This window comes from Sinohyriopsis cumingii, chromosome 13 (genome assembly GCF_028554795.1).
Source record: "Sinohyriopsis cumingii isolate HCF-2022 chromosome 13, ASM2855479v2, whole genome shotgun sequence".
In the NCBI taxonomy this organism is placed as follows: Eukaryota; Metazoa; Mollusca; class Bivalvia; order Unionida; family Unionidae; genus Sinohyriopsis; species Sinohyriopsis cumingii.
In genome coordinates, this window is record NC_142973.1 from 52551585 (window position 1) to 52573164 (window position 21580).

Below are 21580 nucleotides of genomic sequence, written 5' to 3' on the forward strand. Positions count from 1 at the left end.
TGTGATTTCCTTGTCTTGGTCCAAACCCCAACATAAATTCTATTAGTCACAGTTGATATATGCAATACTAGTTTCATGGCAATTTTATATATTTTTAGAGATTGCTTACTGGCAACATTGTTAATCTACTCAGATTTTGTATAAAGTTTATTACAGATATCTAACAACGACCAACTATTTCAAGAAAATATTATATCTATGATGCACAAGACTAGCACCATTTCTCGCAGAGTGTACAAAGTATCTTGCTATCATAAACCATACAATTAGACTTTACCACAGAATACAGATACAGGTTCAAGATAATTGGCCAACCTTTTGTAATAGTTCGAGATCAACAGGGAGACTAAATTTAAAATGGTCCAAAAGGAAATAACTGAAACTTAAGAGATTTTTTTGATCACTACCTGTGCTTTCCAACTAAGCTGTTATATATTTGGAAAGAATTTATTAATTACAATGATACTGCCAGAACAGAAATTAAAAGTAATTTTTCCAACCCTATCGAAACCAATATCTTTGTACTTTTTAAAAATATATTTGTCTTTCACATTTAATCTTCTTCGGTAATTTACTATACAACAACACAATTTCTTTATTTAATACTGAGGCAATTGGAGTAAAGTGCCTTGCTCAAGTACATATCATTTTAGCCTTTTCAGCTTCATCTGATCATAGGATTTGAAATCACACCCCTTCTTTCAAGAGTTCAGTACACTAACCACCAAGCTGCTACTTCAAGTATAAAGTAACATATTTCTGTTATAAATGGGTGTAAGTTACTCCTTGATATTATTACAATCTTTTATGTACAAGTTTCTTCTAATACCTTACTAGCATTTATCTTGATTTGCAATCCTATGACTTCATCACTCACACCAGCTACATCATAAACATAAATGTTATAGTTAACGGGGAGAAACTTGATATAACCTTATGCTTGTTACTCAATTCTCAATATCTTGTTAAATTTTATATTTTTCATCATACCATGTTCAATTTTATACTTTCCATCATACCATGTTCAATTTTATACTTTCCATCATGCCATGTTCAATTTTATACTTTCCATCATGCCATGTTCTTTTGCATATTCTCCATCATGCCATGTTCAATTTTATACTTTCCATCATACCGTGTTCAATTTTATACTTTCCATCATGCCATGTTTGATTTTATACTTTCCATCATACCATGTTCAATTTTATACTTTCCATCACACCATGTTCAATTTTATACTTTCCATCATGCCATGTTCAGTTTTATACTTTCCATCATGCCATGTTTGATTTTATACTTTCCATCATACCATGTTCAATTTTATACTTTCCATCATGCCATGTTCAATTTTATACTTTCCATCATGCCATGTTTGATTTTATACTTTCCATCATACCATGTTTGATTTTATACTTTCCATCATACCATGTTCAATTTTATACTTTCCATCATGCCATGTTCAATTTTATACTTTCCATCATGCCATGTTCAATTTTATACTTTCCATCATGCCATGTTCAATTTTATACTTTCCATCATACTATGTTCAATTTTATACTTTCCATCATACCATGTTCAATTTTATACTTTCCATCATACCATGTTCAATTTTATACTATGTTTTCTTAAATTTTATACATTCCAACATGTTCAATTGATTCATTTCATCATGCTTTGTTTCATACTTACCATCATACCTTCTGCAGATAAATACTGTTGAAATTAGTCTTTTCCATAAAGAAAAACATCTTGCTTCAAGTTGTGGGGATTTATGACATGGTGCTTGCTGTAACTGACATGGTGGGGAAAATAAAATCTATCCAATAGGTTCCATATCCAACATTTCCATTGTGGAGAAAATTAATAAGCCAACAAGAATGGTCTATGCCTCTTCAGATGCATCAGTGCTATCCATATTGACATAGATTTTAGAAAGGATGACAATAGATTAAAAAAGGACTGACAAATAACAACATAATGAAAAATATGCAAAACTACTTTAATTTGGTCATTTAATTTTTAACTTGTTTGTGCATTAATTTAGTTAAAGGAAACATTGAGCAGACAGCGTAGGGTAAAACTACAATAAAGTATTTCAGTAATCATCATTTCATATTAAGCTACAGTAAAATAATAAGGAAGGAAACTGACTCAATCATTGTACAAAGGTAGCATCAACAACTAAGATTGGAAATTCACAGAATGCAGTTGAAAAAGGCAATGTCAGATAATAAGGGCAGAAATTTACACAAGGCATGTAAAAAGTAACTTAAATAAAATCAGTCTAGAAAGATCTTCATTTTGTGCCAACCAAAGTTGCATCAGCATGCAGTCATCATTCAGGTGTGAGTGGTCTTAGTCTTGATCCTGTGATGCGGTGGGTGGAATATTCCAGGGGCTAAACCAAAGTCCAGTTTGGGAGTGTCTGCATTGATGTCCACTCCACTAACCTCTAGGACAGAGGTGTGGCCATTTTCCTCCTAGAAATAATGAAATTACAAAATTATTCATACATTTCTTGTGACAATAATAATGAACATAAAATATAAATTGCCCAGATATTAGCTAATTAGATATATGGTGTGACCCCACTGTAACATGGTAGTTAGGGTCCATAGATTCAGACCGAGTTATAGACCAAACTTTCTTATAACCAGTTAGCTGAAGAAAATAATGCAAGTCCCGATAAAAGATGGTGGGGAGGGGTGTAATAAAAGTGGGTGCAGCTATTATCTTGGTGAGGCTACCTAGCTAATGACGCTATACATAGCGAAATGAAAACATGTGAACAAATTAAAAATGAACTTTACGGCCAGATATCTATAGCTTCAAAAGATGGGAAATTTAGTTAGCATTTTATGCTGCAGTTAGTAGCAATCATAATCATATACATTTTTTCTTTAAAAAAAACAAACTTTCATGGCACAATAAATGACTTCCTGGTCACTTTGGAATATGTAACAAGCCATCTTCTATTGCATTTATTTAAGTTTGATGCTTGCTTCCTTTGATGAAATGTTTTATTTTTACTGAAGATTGCTGTTGGCTTGCTTTGATGAAGGGTGCATGTGTTATTAAATTCACTGCTGAAGATGAACTTCAGTGGACCAAACAAATGCCCATTTGTTATTCTGGCAGTAACATTAAATAAATAACATGTATAAATGTAGAACACTGATTGAGACTGAAATTTTGTTTCATTTGCTTAGTATTTATACAGAACGATCGGTGCTTCAAAGGTAATCAGTTTACACTGAAGTTTCAGCAAAACTATTTTTGCTGGGTACATTTAAAAAAAGAATAGCCATTTTTTGGTTGATTGTAGTCATTCCTGTTCCTACCTTCAAAGGTTATTGATCGTAGCTAGTCTGGTAGCATGATTATTTTAGTTTATTCACAACAAACTGTACTCAGGATAGATTCTAGCATAAGTGGATTATGATACAACAATGCACTCTTTAGGTGGTTTGTTAATAAGAACAAAGGATTTGTTTATGTAACAATGGATAGATCCCTGTATAAACTTTTAACTTAGTTTTCATACTTTTAAGAAGAAAAAGAAATATTTTTTTGAGTGCAAGAAAATACATGTAACCAAAAAATAATCAGGAGCCATGAACCAGTCGTCTTATATTAAAATTCATACAAGTTTTCCTCCTCAAAATGATAGCAAACCTTGTACGTTATATTAGAATTCCTATAAGTTTTCGTCCTCAAAATGATAATAAACTTTTTACATGTTATTTTTTGTACTTTTAAGAACAAAATATTTTTTCGTTCGCATATGAGAAAAATTTATGCTAGCCATGTCACGATCTTGTTATATCTGAAGTTGTGTTATAACAGAGTGTGCTATAGCAGGGTCATATATATATATATATATATATATATATATATATATATATATATATATATATATATATCTCTCAGAAGAGTTAGTATTCATACTGAAAAAAAATGAACATTGAATTAGACATCTTTGTAGAGTTAGTATTCATATTGTGAGATAAACATCAATAAAATATGATATATAGATGGACAACCAGAACAAAGTTTAATAGAAGGACTGATATGATGGCTGATGAGACAATTAGTATTTCTTCTATATGTAACAAGATAAAGTCATAAAAACTACTATCCGGATATACTGACCGATGTTGAATTTATCATAATAACTAGTTGTTTGATTAAACTGCAAACGACATCACGGAACACAGATGCCACATTAAAGTGCATGAAATAAATTAATACAAAAGTTAACCAATATGTGATGGTAGGACAAACAAGGGTAACACTATGTACCCTACCACTGTCAAGGATAAGGCATACAAATGATAAAAGGAAGAGGAAAATGTGTGTGTGTGTGTGTGATTTGGATTTTTAACATAGCTTTAACAATGTTTCAGTCATATCGCTACAATATCTGCAGTGTGACAGTTTATAGTGATGTCTAGCACTGGGGCATCATGCCACAGACATTTAGCATGATGTCCCACCCAGTCACATTATTCTGACACCAGGCCAACCAGTCCTAACACTAACCTCTTAATGCTCAGCACCAAGCAAGGCAACTGTTCATACTATTTTTGTAAGTCTTTGGTATGACTTGGCCGGGAATCGAACCCATGACCTCCCGCATCCGAGGCAGACTAGGCCACTGGAGTGGTCCAAGAAGAAAATAAATAGAGAACATTACCTGCATCAAATAATTGAAATATCTTTCTTGTTGGCACCAAGGTGATCCGAGTTTGTACTGTATATTACTAAGCTGGATGAAAAAAATTAGGCATCTTTATATATTTTTATCTGTTTGATTAATAATCTTTAAAAGTTTGAATTAAGAACTTCTGGTAACCCACATAGTGTCACTATAAGTCTTGTAAAATGAAAGAATCCAGAAATTCAAGAGGCCATCATCAATTTTAGACAGACAACTAAAAGCTGGCTCTAGGACTGAAGCTGAGATAACAATGATGTAAAGTTAGTATATTACAATGGTCTGTCACTATAACTTTAGGTAGTCATAAAATAGAAACAGTTATCTCATAAATGGAATTGATGATCATACTTGTGTTATATAAGATATTGCCCTATACTGTTGTACTTTGTTACAGCAAGGTACCACTGTACCACTGCAATAAGGTTAAAAGGTAGACAGGGAGGGACATGTAGGAAATAGAATACAGATAGATACAGAACTCTATGTGTATAATATGTATCCTATTGTGAACAGTGGAGACCCAGCTCATCTGTCACATAAAGTGACACCAGATCACAGACAATGCTTGCTTGGATTAACAGTATTTCTCCCATGACAAGACCAAATGTCAAAATGTAGTTATTGGGCTTATTATCAGAGAAATATATCCTTAGTAAATGACTGCCAAATTGTCAAAAGGTGGCAACAGGTGGGGTCAGGGTTTCAACAAGCAAAGGCCAATCATGTAATAAATACGGTAGCCATGGAACAAACAACACCTAGATCCTAATCTAAAAGACTTTGTGTTTTGCTGTACACAAACTAATGCACATTATATGACAGAAAATAAAGTAGATGACTAAGGAAATATTTTTCATGTGGAACATACCTCAACCTCAACACTCTCCTCTTTGTCATCCTCATTTTCCTCTATTTTGTCATCTCTATTACTGATTGAGTCATCTGATTCATCAGACATAATGGACACTTTGCTGCGATTCTTAATTCTGGCCATTGCATTATACGCACTTCTCTTCCATGCCATAAGACGTCTGGAAATTAATAATAATAATACCGTAATAATAATTATTATTATATATATATATTTTTCCAGCTAGATCAAGAAAGTGACTTTTGTAGTGACTTCTGTTTGTTTCTGGTCCTTTTAGTACATGTAAATCAAAGTTTTAGATGCATTTAATACCATTGGGTGAATATGAATACTTATAAAATCATATGTATTTGTGTGCATGTGTGTTTGAGATGGATTTTTAAAGTAGCTTTAACAACGTTTCAGTCATATCGCTATGACGTCTGCAGTATGGTAATCTAGAGTGATGTCTAGCACTGGGGCATCAAGCTGCATACATGTGGCATGATGTGCCACCAAGTCACATTATTCTGACACCAAGCCAACCCGTCCTAACACTGATGTTGCTGAGTGCCTAGTGAGGAAGCTGTTAATACCATTTTTATAAGTCTTTGGTATGATTCAGCCAGGGTTCAAACCTGTTACTTCCCACACCTGAGGCAGATGCTCTAAACACTTAGGCCATCTGAGCCTTGTCATATGTATCTAAGAAGTTTGATGTTTATATGATTCTTGAAACATAAATTTTCACTGCACGTGTTCTTATCATTTACAGTAATGAGAAAATAAATATTTTGTTTAAATTGTTTTACACAAGAAAAAGCTATATTTCAAGTATTTTCAACATTAAAGATGTGTTAATGTATATATTATGGAAACAATTTTTTAAAGGTTTTTCTATATTTTTATCTTCATCCATATTTGATGACACATCAGCATCAGCTGCTTAACATTGACAGCCCTTCTGTCATGATGCTTTCTGTCAAGCTGGTCAAACTCTACTGAGGGGTTTACATCATTGTAAGACGTTTGTAGCTGATATATGAATATGCATAAGAGCAAAGGAAAAACTGTTGGAATATTTGGTGAGAGATATTACAGTTTCAGGTACTTGAAACATCCTGATTAGAACAAGGCAAGGCTGTCAACCTGCTTTAGTTAAAGTGGTAGCCTATTCCATTCAGAAGGTCCTGTAAATGTACTGCATTAGTTCTTGTTCTAGCTAGTTTCAAACACAGGTTTGGTGCTGATTTAAAAGAGTACACAGAGATAAGCAGTACTGCTGGTTTTGACAGGCATATTATTCTGGTAAAGAGGTGCCAAATATTGATGGGCATTGTCAGACCAAAGTACATCTATGATATAAAATTCTTCAGCCAATTTAAAGACTTAACCATCTGCAGCAGAGGGTGGCACTGGATCAAGATTTAGTATAATTCTATCAGTTTGGATTTTTTTATTATACCAATGAGGCTGTCTGTGTGTTTTTTTATCCTTTTATGTTTTTGCAGAGTACTTTTATCAATTATATCTAAGAATTTTGAGTAAAACATTAAGACCTTCATCTGGGTCCTGACAATCAAAAATTATATCAAATGATGCATAAGCTAAATCTAGTAGAAAAGTATTCTCATTACTATTTTATAACAACTGTATTTCAATTTCCCTTTTTTGGGGTGTGTGAACCAATCTTGTAAGACAAACTGCATAGTGGTCATTTATAGTATTAGTAACAGTACTCTTAATTCTGATATCTTTTGGATGAATGGAATGTACATGGTCAATAATGGATAAGTTATAATTTGTTTACATGTCTGATGTTTTCACAAGTTGGCTAAAATAATATGCTTTCACAAGTTGGCTAAAATAATATGCTTCTGTCATATTCAATGATTTACTATTGCTTCAAGACGGATTGAAGTTTATATTAACATAATCAAACTATTCCAGGTTTCCAGACATAACCATAATTATTTGCTCTTCAAACTATCTGACCATGAAGATAGGGCAACTGGTGGATGGAATACAAAGCATATTAGAAATGACTTCATGTGGAAAAATGTGAATTCAATCAAAACAACTTCCAGATCAGCACGTTCTAAGTCTAGCAGTACTTGTATATCATTCCTGATATATAGCACAAATATTGGCATAGTCTATCCTTCCATTCAAATACAAATCCAACTATCTGTAACTGTGTATCAGTTATGCCTGAATTAGGGAAAATTCTATACAATTCAAGAAGTTGTAGTTTTAATGTAGTGATATATTCACTTAACTAAACTTTTTAAGTGACATATATTTAAGGTTCCAATTTTAAAACATGTTTTTAAACAAGATTAAAATTACCATAATCTTGATCACTGCCAATATTACAAATTTCCTTGTCAGAACTAAAGTCATGTTTACTATTAGCTTTAATGGTATTTGTACATATGGATTCCCTGTATAACTACTGTCATGTTAAATTCCTAATTAGTTACATTACATCATTATGCTCATACCAATTATATATTATCATGCATCAGTCTTAATTATCATTACATTAAGTGAATAGAAAGTAGAGGTGAGTCAGCATACACACATATTTATAGTCCTCTTATCAAGCAAGCCTGGCTTTGAATAGCCGGGATTTCTTTGAGTCCATTTACGTCAACAGACATCATTTTGACAAGAGTCATCCAGCGATATTAAGGAGGAAAATGTTGCACATATTGTTAGTTTGAAAATATTTGGCTACTACTTCTGTGCTGAATTTCTGATCTCATAAATATTGCTTCTGCTTATTATCATGTCAATTACATCTGTGATATTTTATAAGTTTTCCATGCTTACATGTTTTTGTTATGTGTCCATTTTCATTACAATAGTAACAATCACCATCATATTGAGACTAAACATATTCCATTTAAGAATTTGTAAATAATGGTCAATGTTCTTCACAAATGCTTATGTTCCTTTCTTAATGAGGTGAGGTGAATACCATCTTTGTCTACAAACACATCATAGATTGGGATGAATTACATGCTATAATCATTGCATATTTCTTCCAAGTTAATATTTAGTGACCTCACATCACAGTCTGTTCTGGGGTGATTTTCAACATACACTATTCTTGTCACTGTTGACCAATTTTTATTATAGTCAGATAAGTGATAGACATCATTCTGAATATCGAACATATGACCACAGCTAAATTTATTTCAACCTTTATGTATTATGATTTTGGCATATTTGTCCCATGCTATTGATCTCAATTTTGCATGCCAATCCTTCACTTTTGCTCCTCTTAAATGTTGCACATCAACCATCTTTTTTTAAATAGACCTTTTGCTTATATATACTTTAAAACTGGTCAGACATCAGAAGAGTATGTTGATTCAGGTCTGTTGATCTGAGATTTCTGTTATATCAGCATCATCTTGGATTATCTGATCCATCTGTTGTATTGTATATTGATATTGTTTCACGATTCTGCATATTATTGGCTTTTGGTACATTCTGTGCCTTGGATAGGAGCTGATGACACATTTGTTACTCTTTGGGTACTTGACAGTTCATTGATTTTTGATAAATTTCCTTTTCACAAGTTTATCTGGTATACCTGTAATGGTCAGTCTGAGTCAAAGTACTTAATTTTGTGTTTTTATATCTTGGGCAAGTGGCAATCTGTCTAATATTACCACAGCTTCAATGAAATCGAAAAGCCCTATTAAGACTATCAAGTCACTGAGAACATACCTTTCCGTGGCACTGTGCATTATGTTTAAAAGAAGTCACGTTATCTTGATAGTGTAGTTGTCTTCCACACTTTGATAAAGTGCATCTGGGTTTACCTGGGATTAGTGAGAGAGGTGTTATATATTCATGCAATGTGTGGCTTGAGTCTAGTGCAAGTGAAGGTATAATGAACTGTGTGCTTGTTTGGCTGGCACTACCTGGATTATCTTTATACTGATTAGTATCACTGTCATCTACACTTTATGTGTATCTGGGTCAACCTGGGATTTGGGAGAGTGACGTGTTATGTATTTATGCGCTGCGTAAATTGTGCCGGCTTGTGCAATGAAGGTATAATGAACATAAGTGCATACATTTGAAATGTCTACAAGCAATGATAATCTCTGACAAATTTGGTTTGATTCTCATAAGCAACTTCGAGAAGTTAATTAAGGTTTTTCTATTTTTATTAACAGAAGGTTATATTTGATGGTGGAACAGCATAATTGTGTCAAGATGGTAATTTCTGTCAAATTTGTTCAAATACTGTCATGCATTTTTTTCTTTTAAAAGTTATCTAATTTTAAAAACAATTGCTATATTTGATAGCAGATCTGCATTATTTGCATATAATTGACAGCCCTTGATGCAAGCATGCTTTCCTGTCAAATTAGCCAATTGTTATCAGATGTTTTTGAGAAGAAGTCACTGAAAGATTTGGTTATTTTAAGTACTGGTAGCCTTATTTGATGTTATATCAGTATTAGCAACATACATCGGACAGTTGTGGATAATGGCATTTATGTGAAATTTGGTTATAATTATTGGTCAAGTTTTGAGAGCTCATTTAAACATTTCTCTATTTTTAGTAACGGTGGCTGTTTCTGACAGCAGATCAGCAGTCTTTCTTTAAAATAAAAAGGCTTCATACAGGGATGCTTTCTGCCAAGTTTGGTTCAAGTAAGTTGGTCCAGCAGGTTTTGATAAGAAGTTCAAAATGGCAGCATTTAAGGAGGCACAATGCATGCAGGGCTACGCCATAGGCTCACATGAACTTATGGCGAGCTAAATTAATTCCAAATACGCAGTACATTTCCAGAATTTTAGGTTACCGATATGGTTATCGAAGACAATTTTAGAACATTGTGATTTTGCTCAGTTTTTATAAATGGTCAAATGGTGCATTTCTGTGAAAGGCAAAGCAACTTTCTCCTACATTGTTTTGGAGAGAATCAAAAGTAAGAGATATAATTGGTGGTGGTTTGTAATGTGCATAATGTTTTGAATTATCCCCTGGGTGCAGGATTAAAGGGGTCTGATGAATAACATAGTATCATAGAAACAATGTGCTTTCATTAAAATTTGTATTAATGCTATCTCTGGTAGCCATACCCAGTTTTGTAGAGGACACATAAAACAACAATTCCAATGAGAAGCAAGCATCCCACAGCTATCAATGCTCCCATCCACCATTTGAACTCATCTGGAGCTGGAAGACAGTTGGTTTGATTTGGGGGGCATGCACACTGGAAGTGGTTGCGCAAATTAAGGCATATCAGAGGTTCTGCACATGGGTTTCCAACACATTCATCAATATCTTGTTCACAATGTAACCCTGTCCACCCTCCATGGCAATCACATGTATAGTACTGATCAAAGCTCTCCGTGCGTCTGATGTCTTCACAATGATATTTACTGGGATATTTGCCTGCAAAAAAACATTGATCAAAATATTTTAAATAGTAAATTCATTTTAACAGAAGATCAAATTTATTATCATATGTCACAGATAATGATGTACATTATTGTATTTATTTTAAATGAAGCCTTGCATTTTATATTTAGAAATAATGAACTTAATTGAGAATAAGGCAACATTATAGTTGTCATTTTGAGAATAAGATAGATATAATCACAGCTGCACACTGGAACTTAACATTGAGTGCCTGTTTGCAAATTAATATTTTAGGGACATCCATTTTTGTAACATCCATGCTGACTCTGCAGCTCAAACTGATGAAATTATTACCTTATGACAACATTGATATGATGTCATTTTTTTAACATGTTGTATTGTAGCACTCTGAACTCTGGGAGATATGGTTGCAAATTATATCTCTTTTTAAATAATGAAAAAGTAAATCTTTTTGTACAAAAGAGTAAAGGAAAAAATGTCAACTTTGCTACTGACAGATATGTTGTGTGATAACCCCAAGGTCATTCAAGTGGAAGAGGATGATCAAACAAATAGACAGACTATGGAGGCAAAAATGCCTGAATAAAAGACAAAGAGTCAGAATATGAAAAGATCTAGTTGTGTTAAGATTAACAGTATCAAGACGGGCTGTCCTCAAATCCGGAATTTAGTACAACACATATGGCAACCTGACAAGATGGAGGTTATAGACCAGGATAGACAATGGCAATGAGCACCTCCAATTGCCAGAGGATGGAAACAAGTTCAGTGTAGGTTACCTTGATAGATGCTTTAGTGGATCTGAGCAGGAGACAAAAGTTAGATACTCAGGGAAGGGTGGCTATGGCAAATGAGAGCATTAGTTCACAGAAAATAAGAGTGAAATGGCCTGTGAGTACAAACAATTCAGCAGGGAGGCATTTTGATGAGGATGTAGACTATATATTGGAAGTAGCATGGGCAGAAAGTGTTGACAGAAAGGTAATACAATTCAGGACACTAAACATGCCAGAGAAGGTAAGATTCGCCAGTCCTAATGGCTGATGAAAATACATGCTGGACATCGATACTTCAGTTAAGAAAGGTGGAGTTCCAAGAGTACCTAGTTGCCATGAGTACGCAAGTGTCTTAACCAAGACCATCCAGGACAGTGTTGTGGATTAGACCTCTACAATGCATCTGACAGCAATCCACACAGAGAAGTTCAGGGGCATGCTTCAACACTACCTCAACAACTGAAGTCAAGAGGTACCAAGCAGTTGATTTTGCTGGCACTGACAATGCATTTTGGAAGGAAGAATGGAGGCCATGAGAGGAAATTTGCCAAGTATCAGCCAATTATCCATGAATGCCACCAGAAAGGATGGTAGGCCTGGAATCTATCTGTGGCAATAGGATGATGTGGCTTTGCATAACAGACATTTTGGCATGACTTGGCAGTCATTGTCATTATGGGACCTAGCTGCAGAAATTTAGTTGTCAAGGTTGGCAACAGTTTCAGGCTGAGTCTGACCAACCTGGTGCACCACTAGAGAGTGTTTTGAGTCAGCACTGAAGCTGAAATGCTCAAGGAATGTGGATTCCTACTTGAAGATGGAACTTGTCGCAGTGCAGAACATTGTGTATATATATATATGTATACTCATGTGAAAGAAAATACAGGCAATCAAAAGAACATGTCACCTTTGGAAAGTTTTCAAATTTTATGACCTGCTGTACATTGGCTGCACAAGATTTCTGTTGCAGAAAACAGTTTTGATTATTGTTTCACACTTACACAATTCATTCAACAATACACCCTTTTTTAAAGCAGAGAAACATGTTGGGAGACCAAACTTAGGAGATGATCATCATTTGAGAGCCATGAATCCTCTAAAAGTTGATAATGAATGCTTGAAAGCCTACTCATTGAACTCTTCACTAAAAGCAACATCCCATTTAAAGATGATCAACAATGGTTAAATAACTGTCCAAAATAGACAAAACCAATAACAGGCACATCTAGGTCTATATAAACAATGTTCATATTAAATTGCATGGAATATGTTGAATGGTTCTGGAGTTATGTTGATAAACAAGGGCCATAACTCTGCCAAAAATATAGCTGATACTAAATCCATATAAATCAAACCGATGTCTCAAAGAGAATACTTTTATCAAATTCCATCAGAATATGTCCACTAGTTCTTGTGCTATATACTGATTGCAAGCAAACTTATAAGTGAAGACAAGAATTTGCTCAACAAGGACCACAAGTCTGTCAAAGCATGGTAGATGAGACTAAATCCATAAAAGGTACATACAAGTCTACCAGACAATGTTCACACTAAATTTCAAAAGAAAAGGCTGAATGATTATTAAGATACATCTATTACAAGAAACATTCCATGAGAAGATATCGTGGTCCATAACTCTATCAAAAATGGAGTTGACAAGACAAAACATGCAAAAAGACACATTCAGGCCTTTTATACAATCCACAAACCAAACTACATGTAAACTGGAATGTGTCGAACAGTTCTTGTACTATACCAGTTAAAAGGGTCTACAATGACTCAAAAGTGATAATAACATGATCAAAATTTCACTTAAAAAGAAAAAAATCCCAAAGGCAAATCTATATGATTTTAATAAGTTATTTACATACTGAATAACATCCTATTTCTATGACTTTTAGCACAGAATGAGGCGAAACAGTTAAGATGTACAATGCACATGTGATAAGACAAAACACAAAGTCTTGGTGATTTCACTGTTTCCTCATTGAAACAAAACTCTGCCATTTTGGATGGCTGCCGCTCATCATTTATTAGATGATGTTTAATTGGTTTACAACAAAAACAGTGGTGTTTTTGATATTTTCTCTTAGTGCTATTACTTGTACATGTTTATATTGGTTAGCTTGTCTATTGCAGTGTAGAAGTTTTGTATGTGACCCATGATGATATTATACTTGTTTCAAGATTTAACACAAGATACTATGTGAAAGTAAAGATCCTGCATTATGCTCATTTTTTCTCCGTTAACTTTACATTGTCAGAATTGTTCAATATTACCTGATACTGAACTCGCGTGCAAATATACATATTACATTCATGTGCATAACGGAACTACTTTCTATTGTAAAAAAACAATGGATGGAGATGCCAGCACTTTTGATTTGTAAACAAATCATGTACACTCGCATAGTAGGCATTTTATGTTGTGGTTGTTTAAATTTATTTCTGACTGAACTAAAGCAGGTGTTTTGTGGACTGCCACATACCAGCTGCTTTGGCACATTCTGCATTAACTTTGTTGATACAATATTTCAGATTTAGGCTAGCTACAGTATACAACAGATGCAAGAAAGGGTCCTTGCAAATAACATACAAGTGACAAGTCAAATACTGTCTTCTTTAGCTGGTGATAAGAATGGCAAAAATATATACGTACAGCAGTTTTACATCCTGAATTTCCTCAAAATGTACTTTCTTACTTCTGCAAATCTGAATTACATGAGCCATGTCATAGGTTCTCAATCTTGATTACACATTTTGAAATTGTACTGTAATTTCGATGATAAGTGCAATTACATCCTCCTTACTGCACTTAAAATGAAAAAACATTAAATTCCATAGCATCTTTTTGATAATTGCAATTGAAAGACTTACTATTTTTCCCACATTATAATTTCAAACATTCAATGACAGAAACAGAAACACATTTGCAGATGTCAAAATGCTTCTCCCTCGCTTCTTCAATCCCATGTATTTCATGTGGAATTGTCACATCCCATGTATTTCAATGTGAATTGTCTCATATAAATCCAGTCCATAATCACAAAATTTCATAGAATCGAAGAAAAAAAAACCTAAAATCTATTAATTCCAGATCAAATGGAAAAGTTGTTGTAATGTGCATTCATTCACAATATGACTCCAAATTTCAATTTTAACTAGACATGCCATTTTCTTTTGAAAATTATGTCAAGCACATGACTAAGTTCAAATTTATCTGGGCAGATTTATGTGCACAGTAATAATGTTGTTGTTGTGTAATGATGAATATGTACTTGTGTATTTAGTTTGAAATGTGGCATACATTCAGTTACTTTGTTTCGTGTAGTGTATTTTGTTAATATAAGTAAGCATTAGGTAGAATAAAAAAATTAGCATATAATAAAAAGGTGACTGCATTTTTATGGAAAAATATGAACTCGTATTGTCGGATGGATATACTGCACTCACAAGGTCATGCAGTATTTCCATTAAAAAAACACATTCATATTTTCCCATACATATGCAGTAACCTATAATTATAAATCAGTGTCTAAAATTTACCCAAACAATGCATCATATTTATGTTGGGCACATCAAGGTTTTAGCAGGCACAGATAACCTTTTGAAAATACTATTAAGAGTCAATTGGTCACAGTAAGGTCTCACAAAAATATAAATGACTGTGATTTAAGATGAGAAATAAAATGTAGATACATATTTATTTTCAAAAGGAAAGATCCTAACATACAAATTCATAAAGGCAATGCAATGGACTTATGCTTAGTGCACTCATTACCATGATAAATCAGACTGAGTCAATTAGGTAACTGATTACTGCATGGTCACAAAGAAATATCAAATATTGTTATTAAAATGAAAAATAAAACAAAACAAAAAAAACAAGTTCATTTTCAAAAGAAAAGTAAATTGCAATTTTACCTGGAAAATATGTTCTTTTGGTTAGTGCATCGAAGCAGTGATAACTGCATAGTCACAAAGAAGTAAAATATGGTGATTCAAGATGAGAAATAAATCAAAGAACCAAACATACTGGGTATATTCTGAAGAAAAGTCAATAATGCATTGGACTTGATGCATCAATGGCACTCATTGCCTTCACAAACCATGCTGAGTTAATGAAGTACTGATCAAACAACCATGTTTATTGTCCAAAGAAAAGTAAATAAACTGCAAATTTGATAAAATAACTTATTTCCTGGTTTTGCTATATAAAGCAATGTTACTGTAATGTAGTAATTTGCACAGCATGAAAATATTCATGTCAGTAGATGAACAAGTTACCAGTTTTTCAAGTTTATTGAGTTAAAGAACAAAATCGACAGTGATGTCAAATGATTGGGTGATTTACCTGGCTACTTAAAAAAAACCTATGATCCCATGACTCAAAGTTCTCTTTCATATGAAGGAAATTCTGCTTTTCAAAATGAAACCACAGGTTGATCTTCCAAATCATGCAAATCCATCAAGGTTTTGTTGGGGGGAGGGGGTTAAAGTGGTTGGAAAGCCTTTAGTGGGGACAAAAATCAAATGTTTAGAGATATTAAATTTCAAACTTGTGGTTTACTGTTCAGCAAACAGAAGTGTTGTGAAGTATTCAATTCATCTGAGGCTCATCTGATATGCTCTGCTGAACCACAAGTTCATAATTCACTCCCTAATTTAGTGCCCTCTACTTAAAAAAGTCAGTCATTATATTTCACTGCTATTCAATTCTTACATTTGCCTCCCAAGAATAATAGTGGATACAGGATGCTGAATTATCTGAGTAAGACACCTGGCCAATTCTGTATGTCCATGTATATCATTCTACCATTGCTTTCTCTATTCCATCTCCCCTTTGCTTCATACAAAGATTTTTAAAAAAAATAATTTGTTGCATTACCTTGGCTTGGTAGTTGTTGGTCATGACAATTTTAATTTTGCCGTTGCTAAATTCGCAGACAAAAACTGCATTTTTTTCTCAAATTCAGTACAGTTACAAATTTATAAATGGCTAAAAGAAAAGCACTCTTCTTTGAGTTGGAACTTGAAAGCATAACCAATTACTTCTCCCGAATTCTGGTTCTGTATGGAGGATAATGTGTTGTCTATTTCAGCAGCTTTATACAGTGTACATATACTGACCTACGTTTATGGTGAGAAAACTATCTGGATGCATGCACAGTCATTTAGAAAAGGAAGAAAGAAATAACCAGTTTCATCCCAACAGACCTGTACTGAATAAAAAATAAAATACCAAGCACCATAATTTTATCAAAATTTAATTTACTTGACAAAAGTTCAGAATATCTGGTGATATATTTTGTAGTTATCCATTGAGTGTACATGTTTCCTTTTTTATGCTTACTGCTAGTGCTAGAGCATTACTGAATTACATGTACAAGTACCACAATGAATTCCATGTAGTTACTATACAATGAATTAAGTGTTTAACAAGGATGTAATGCAAGTGTTGGTAACTTTAATGGTTTGGTCCTCATGAAATTGACTTAGAAAAAATAACTGTTTTTCTACCATAAAATGCACACATCCTCAAGCCCCCCCCCCCCCAAAAAAAAAACAATGCCTAAGAATGTGTGTAATTTAAACCAAAGTATGATATATATGAAGGTTGCAAGACTACAAGAAGACGGTGAACAAAAATAATTATAGGGTTTCCATATCCCACTAAAGCGCACGAAAAATATTTTTTTAAAAATCTGAAGAAAGATTATAATATAACAAATCTTCTTATACAATAAATCCTGCTTTGAAAGATCACTGATTATAAAATCTCCTGTCATGAAAGATTATAATTTTCATGTATGGATCATCCATACTATATAATGTTATAACATCTTGCAAGAGAACATGTCTTGAGAGTCCATCTTAAGTTAGTAGAAGTGGTGATCTCTCACAATTTTTTATTGTATTTTTAAACACTCAATCCATCAACCACTACAAAATAAAGAAGGAAATCTAACCCACAAAACTGTCTACACAATAGGATTGAAAATAATAGTAGCAATTTGTTCAGTTTTTTGCATACCAAAGAAGTTTGTGAAAAACAGGAATAAAGTCAGACCTGCCTTAAGGATCACCTTTATTTAGCAACTACCCATCATAAAGAATCACTTTTGCAGTCTCCTAAACAAAATTATTGCAGCATTAAACCTCTTTTATGCAATGGAATTTCTTAAAAGCCAATTTTAATCATTTGTCATCCATGTCGACTTAAAGACAAGTATGGCTGTGTTTAGCTTCCATTTAAGCTTGGACTTGAATTAGTGCTAATTTAAAACAAAATTTATGTTAAATCAATGTTTTTTTATAATGAACAGATTTTCTATATGTAACTTATTTGAACTGTATTCCCTCAATTATTTTCTTTCACTTACTTTTGCAGCCTCCATTGTTGAGACAAGGTTGTGCCATCAGCGCCATCTGTACAGTCACAATATCAGACCTGGTGGAACTCTTATCAGTAACCTCAAATGTCAAGTTGTCCAATCCGATGTAGGGAGAATCCAGGTGGTAGGTTATCTTTACAGCCATCCAAGTCATCTTGGATCGGTCCAAGGCAGAATGGACATCTGGACACTGTAATGGCATTGAAAGTGTCAGTATAGAGGATCTTACATGCTCATTACATAGGAAGGGTTAATAAATAATGACATCACCACTGAGAACCAAACCTGATTAATATGCTTTGTAGTCAGGTGCACAAACAACCAGACCATTAAGTTGAGTAGCATTGTATACGTCTACCTCTGCACTCCTTTTTGGCCCATTAAATTTCATCCTCAAATGTCACCCTGATTTGATAACCTCTCAGAGGGGTTGAAACTCATCTTCTAACCATCCTGCCAATACTAGTAGCTGGATGAGATGCCAACATATGACAAGATCAGTTTGAGCTGTCACCATAGGTAAATGAACCTGTTTCAGACAGGTCCACATACTACTAGAAGAAAGGTCCAGACCAGCAAGTGTGGTTAGTGTTAATGGCCTCATATATCCTTGACCACTACATAAAACTCATCACATGAATCTGTTAATATCATCAACCACAACTGAATGCAGAAAATGGTATTACTCTTATCTCTGATGAACTTGAGTTTATTAAGCTTTACTTAGTACCTAACTATAAACGCTTTGCATGATTCTATTCAAGGTCTGCTTGATCTTATCTCATATACAGACCTATGAATCTATGACAACATTATGTAGCCAACAACTGTCCATGATATGCGAGAAAAAGCAACAGATTTATATACAACTATGCATCAAATGAATGATTAAAATTGAAGGCAGAACTCAATTTGTGTTCATGGAACAATATCCTGGAAGAAAGTGAGATAGGCAAAGATAACACTACATGCTCCCATCATATTTGTCATGGCAAATACAGTATTAGCTGCAATTAATTAATCTCCTTGCATACTTGTAAGCAGAGATCAGAATAACTGGTTCAAAGAGCTTAGTTTGTAATGTTTGTACCACAGGCTTTCACGCGGTTGTATGATAAGCAAATATATATTTTTTTATGAAGTAGTTGACTGGGAAACTTTAAACATGAGATTGAACTTATTTCATTCTCATGCCACATTTCGATATTCACTGTGTGGCACAATGGAACAAAACATTTTTCTGGTTCTACTTTCATTAGCAGGTATTGAAGCTTAAGTCTTGAGTATAATTTAAGTTTCCTACAATCCGATAACATTATTGTAGCTTTTCAGTCCAGGCCCTAATTATGCTGGAGAAATCAGTCTGTTTGCTACTATTAATCAGTTATGAAGTTTGAATGATAAATATACTGTATTTTAATGACATTCTCAGTAGTATCAATTCATATTTCTGGATGACGTTTCTAAACAAGATTACCATAGGTTCAACTGCTGTGTCACATGTCTTGAATTTATCTGTGAGGTTGACAAGGAGTGTTTCATTCTTAAAAGTCCCATGTGCTGCTTCATTTTTGTGAAAAGTTAGAACATCTCCATAATCTACATCAAAGGCTCCAAATACAAAAGTGAAAGAAAATGATTCATTTACTTTCAGCTGTTCATGGAATTTCTGAAAGAAAAGAAAACGTCATAAAAATAATTCAAATTGAAACTGAAAACAAAAGAGAAAACAAATGCAATTACAGTCAGAAGTTCCATCCATCAAATATTCTTAGAAAGCATTTTTTCACCCAATAGGTTGAACTGAACATGTATCACCATATAGACAGGTACACAGTATAAATCATACCTGTTCTGGCAAACTATCCAATTAACACAAAATAATGAGAGTCTAATGTATAATAACAAATTAATTATTTTTTATATAATAAACTGAAAAATAAATAACTGATTTAAATACTGTATAATTCAATCATTGTGTACAATTAAAATTTGCAGAGATATATCCTCCGTGTACATATGGGAAATGCAAAATCTTTCTGAAATCACTTGAATGAATATATTTCTGACATTTACAATATCTAGCTTGATCTCTAAAAAACATTCTTATAAGAAGATTATATCTATCACCAGAAAATATAAAATAAACATTTAGCATCAATTTGAAAAATAAATAATCTTCTGCAAACATATTTCACAATAAGATATAAAAAAAAATTAGCAAAATATGAAAAGAATAAATTGTTTAAAATAGTTCATACAATGACTGGTTCTGTTGGATCTGGGTGAAGCATATTTTGACTGTCAGCATCAAAGAGGAATACTGTTGGTGGATCATTTTCTTCCTGCACCTCCACTGTTAACAGGTAAGTTGATCTAGCTGATGGAATATCTACTGCTGAAGGGTGATCTTCCAGAATAATGCCAAATGTTATGTTTCCAGAGCAGTCCCTGCATGGTATATATGTAAATCTGTGGAAATAAAAGCACTTTGTATTTACTGCTAGAGGATGAGGATGATGTAAGAAGTTAGAAAGAAAAAAGCACTCTGCTAACATGGATCAATCTTTGTCAAGCTCACCTAAAAGATATTAGCATTTATGTTATTTTAGGAGTTGACCATAGACATATTTTCAGCTTAATTTGGTATTTAAATGTATCTTCAAAAAATACCTGTAACATAATGGTTAAGAATGCTAGGTGAATATATCTACAAAAGCAGCAGAGGGGGCGAATCGGACATTTTGTCCAATCGTTATTTGGCTTAATTATTACTTTCTGCACTCAACGATCTAGTGTCGTCAGCGCCTGGTAAAAAAAAAACGACGACGTCGTTGGGGGATCGTCGCGTCGTCATTTGGTTTAATTAACACCTTCTGCGCGCCGATCCCCAGCGTCGTCAGCGTCCGGTAAGCACATCGACGACCGCGTCGATGTCATCGCCCCCTCTGCTGCTAAGTGGTTATTTACAATGATCTTACAAACAGAGTGATCACTAACTCCTCCTCTTGCAGATCAATTAGGTTATTTGACTGATCGGTAATTCTAAAATTAATTCTCGTTAAAAACCGATCATGGCATCGCATATAGACCGGATTAATCGGACTCTCAACGATTAAAAATCCCGGAGGGGCTGTTGGTGAAAATGAATAAAGGATATATCCCTGTTGAGCCTGATTTGATTGCTTGGTATCCACCTGGTAACTTCCTTCGATAGCATCACACACTAGATTAATCGCTATCACCGATGCGATATTTACGTTGTACGGGGCAATATGCCTACCATCATCTCCGTTATCGTGTCTGAGGATATAAGTTGATGGGGGGGCATCCGCGGGTGGATTCTTAGGCCATCCTAGTATGGTTCTTATTGAACTGTTATAAATATCAACCATATACCCCGGTGTGCTTATTTCAATCGTC

General features: G+C 33.8%; 1 protein-coding gene across 1 annotated transcript in view; it reads right to left on the bottom strand.

Moving 5' to 3' along the window:
* Positions 1–1985: 1985 nt before the first annotated feature.
* The window catches only part of LOC149785560 (uncharacterized), a 189200-nt gene continuing 169605 nt past the window's right edge, over positions 1986–21580 (bottom strand). Inside the window, exons 57-62 of the mRNA XM_089979356.1 lie at positions 20419–20629; positions 19635–19826; positions 18146–18347; positions 10683–10998; positions 5589–5751; positions 1986–2480 (exon numbers count right to left, since the gene is read on the bottom strand). Coding sequence (XP_089835482.1) covers positions 2340–2480; positions 5589–5751; positions 10683–10998; positions 18146–18347; positions 19635–19826; positions 20419–20629 — 1225 coding nt within the window. The 3' untranslated portion in view covers positions 1986–2339. The remainder of the gene's footprint in view (positions 2481–5588; positions 5752–10682; positions 10999–18145; positions 18348–19634; positions 19827–20418; positions 20630–21580) is intronic.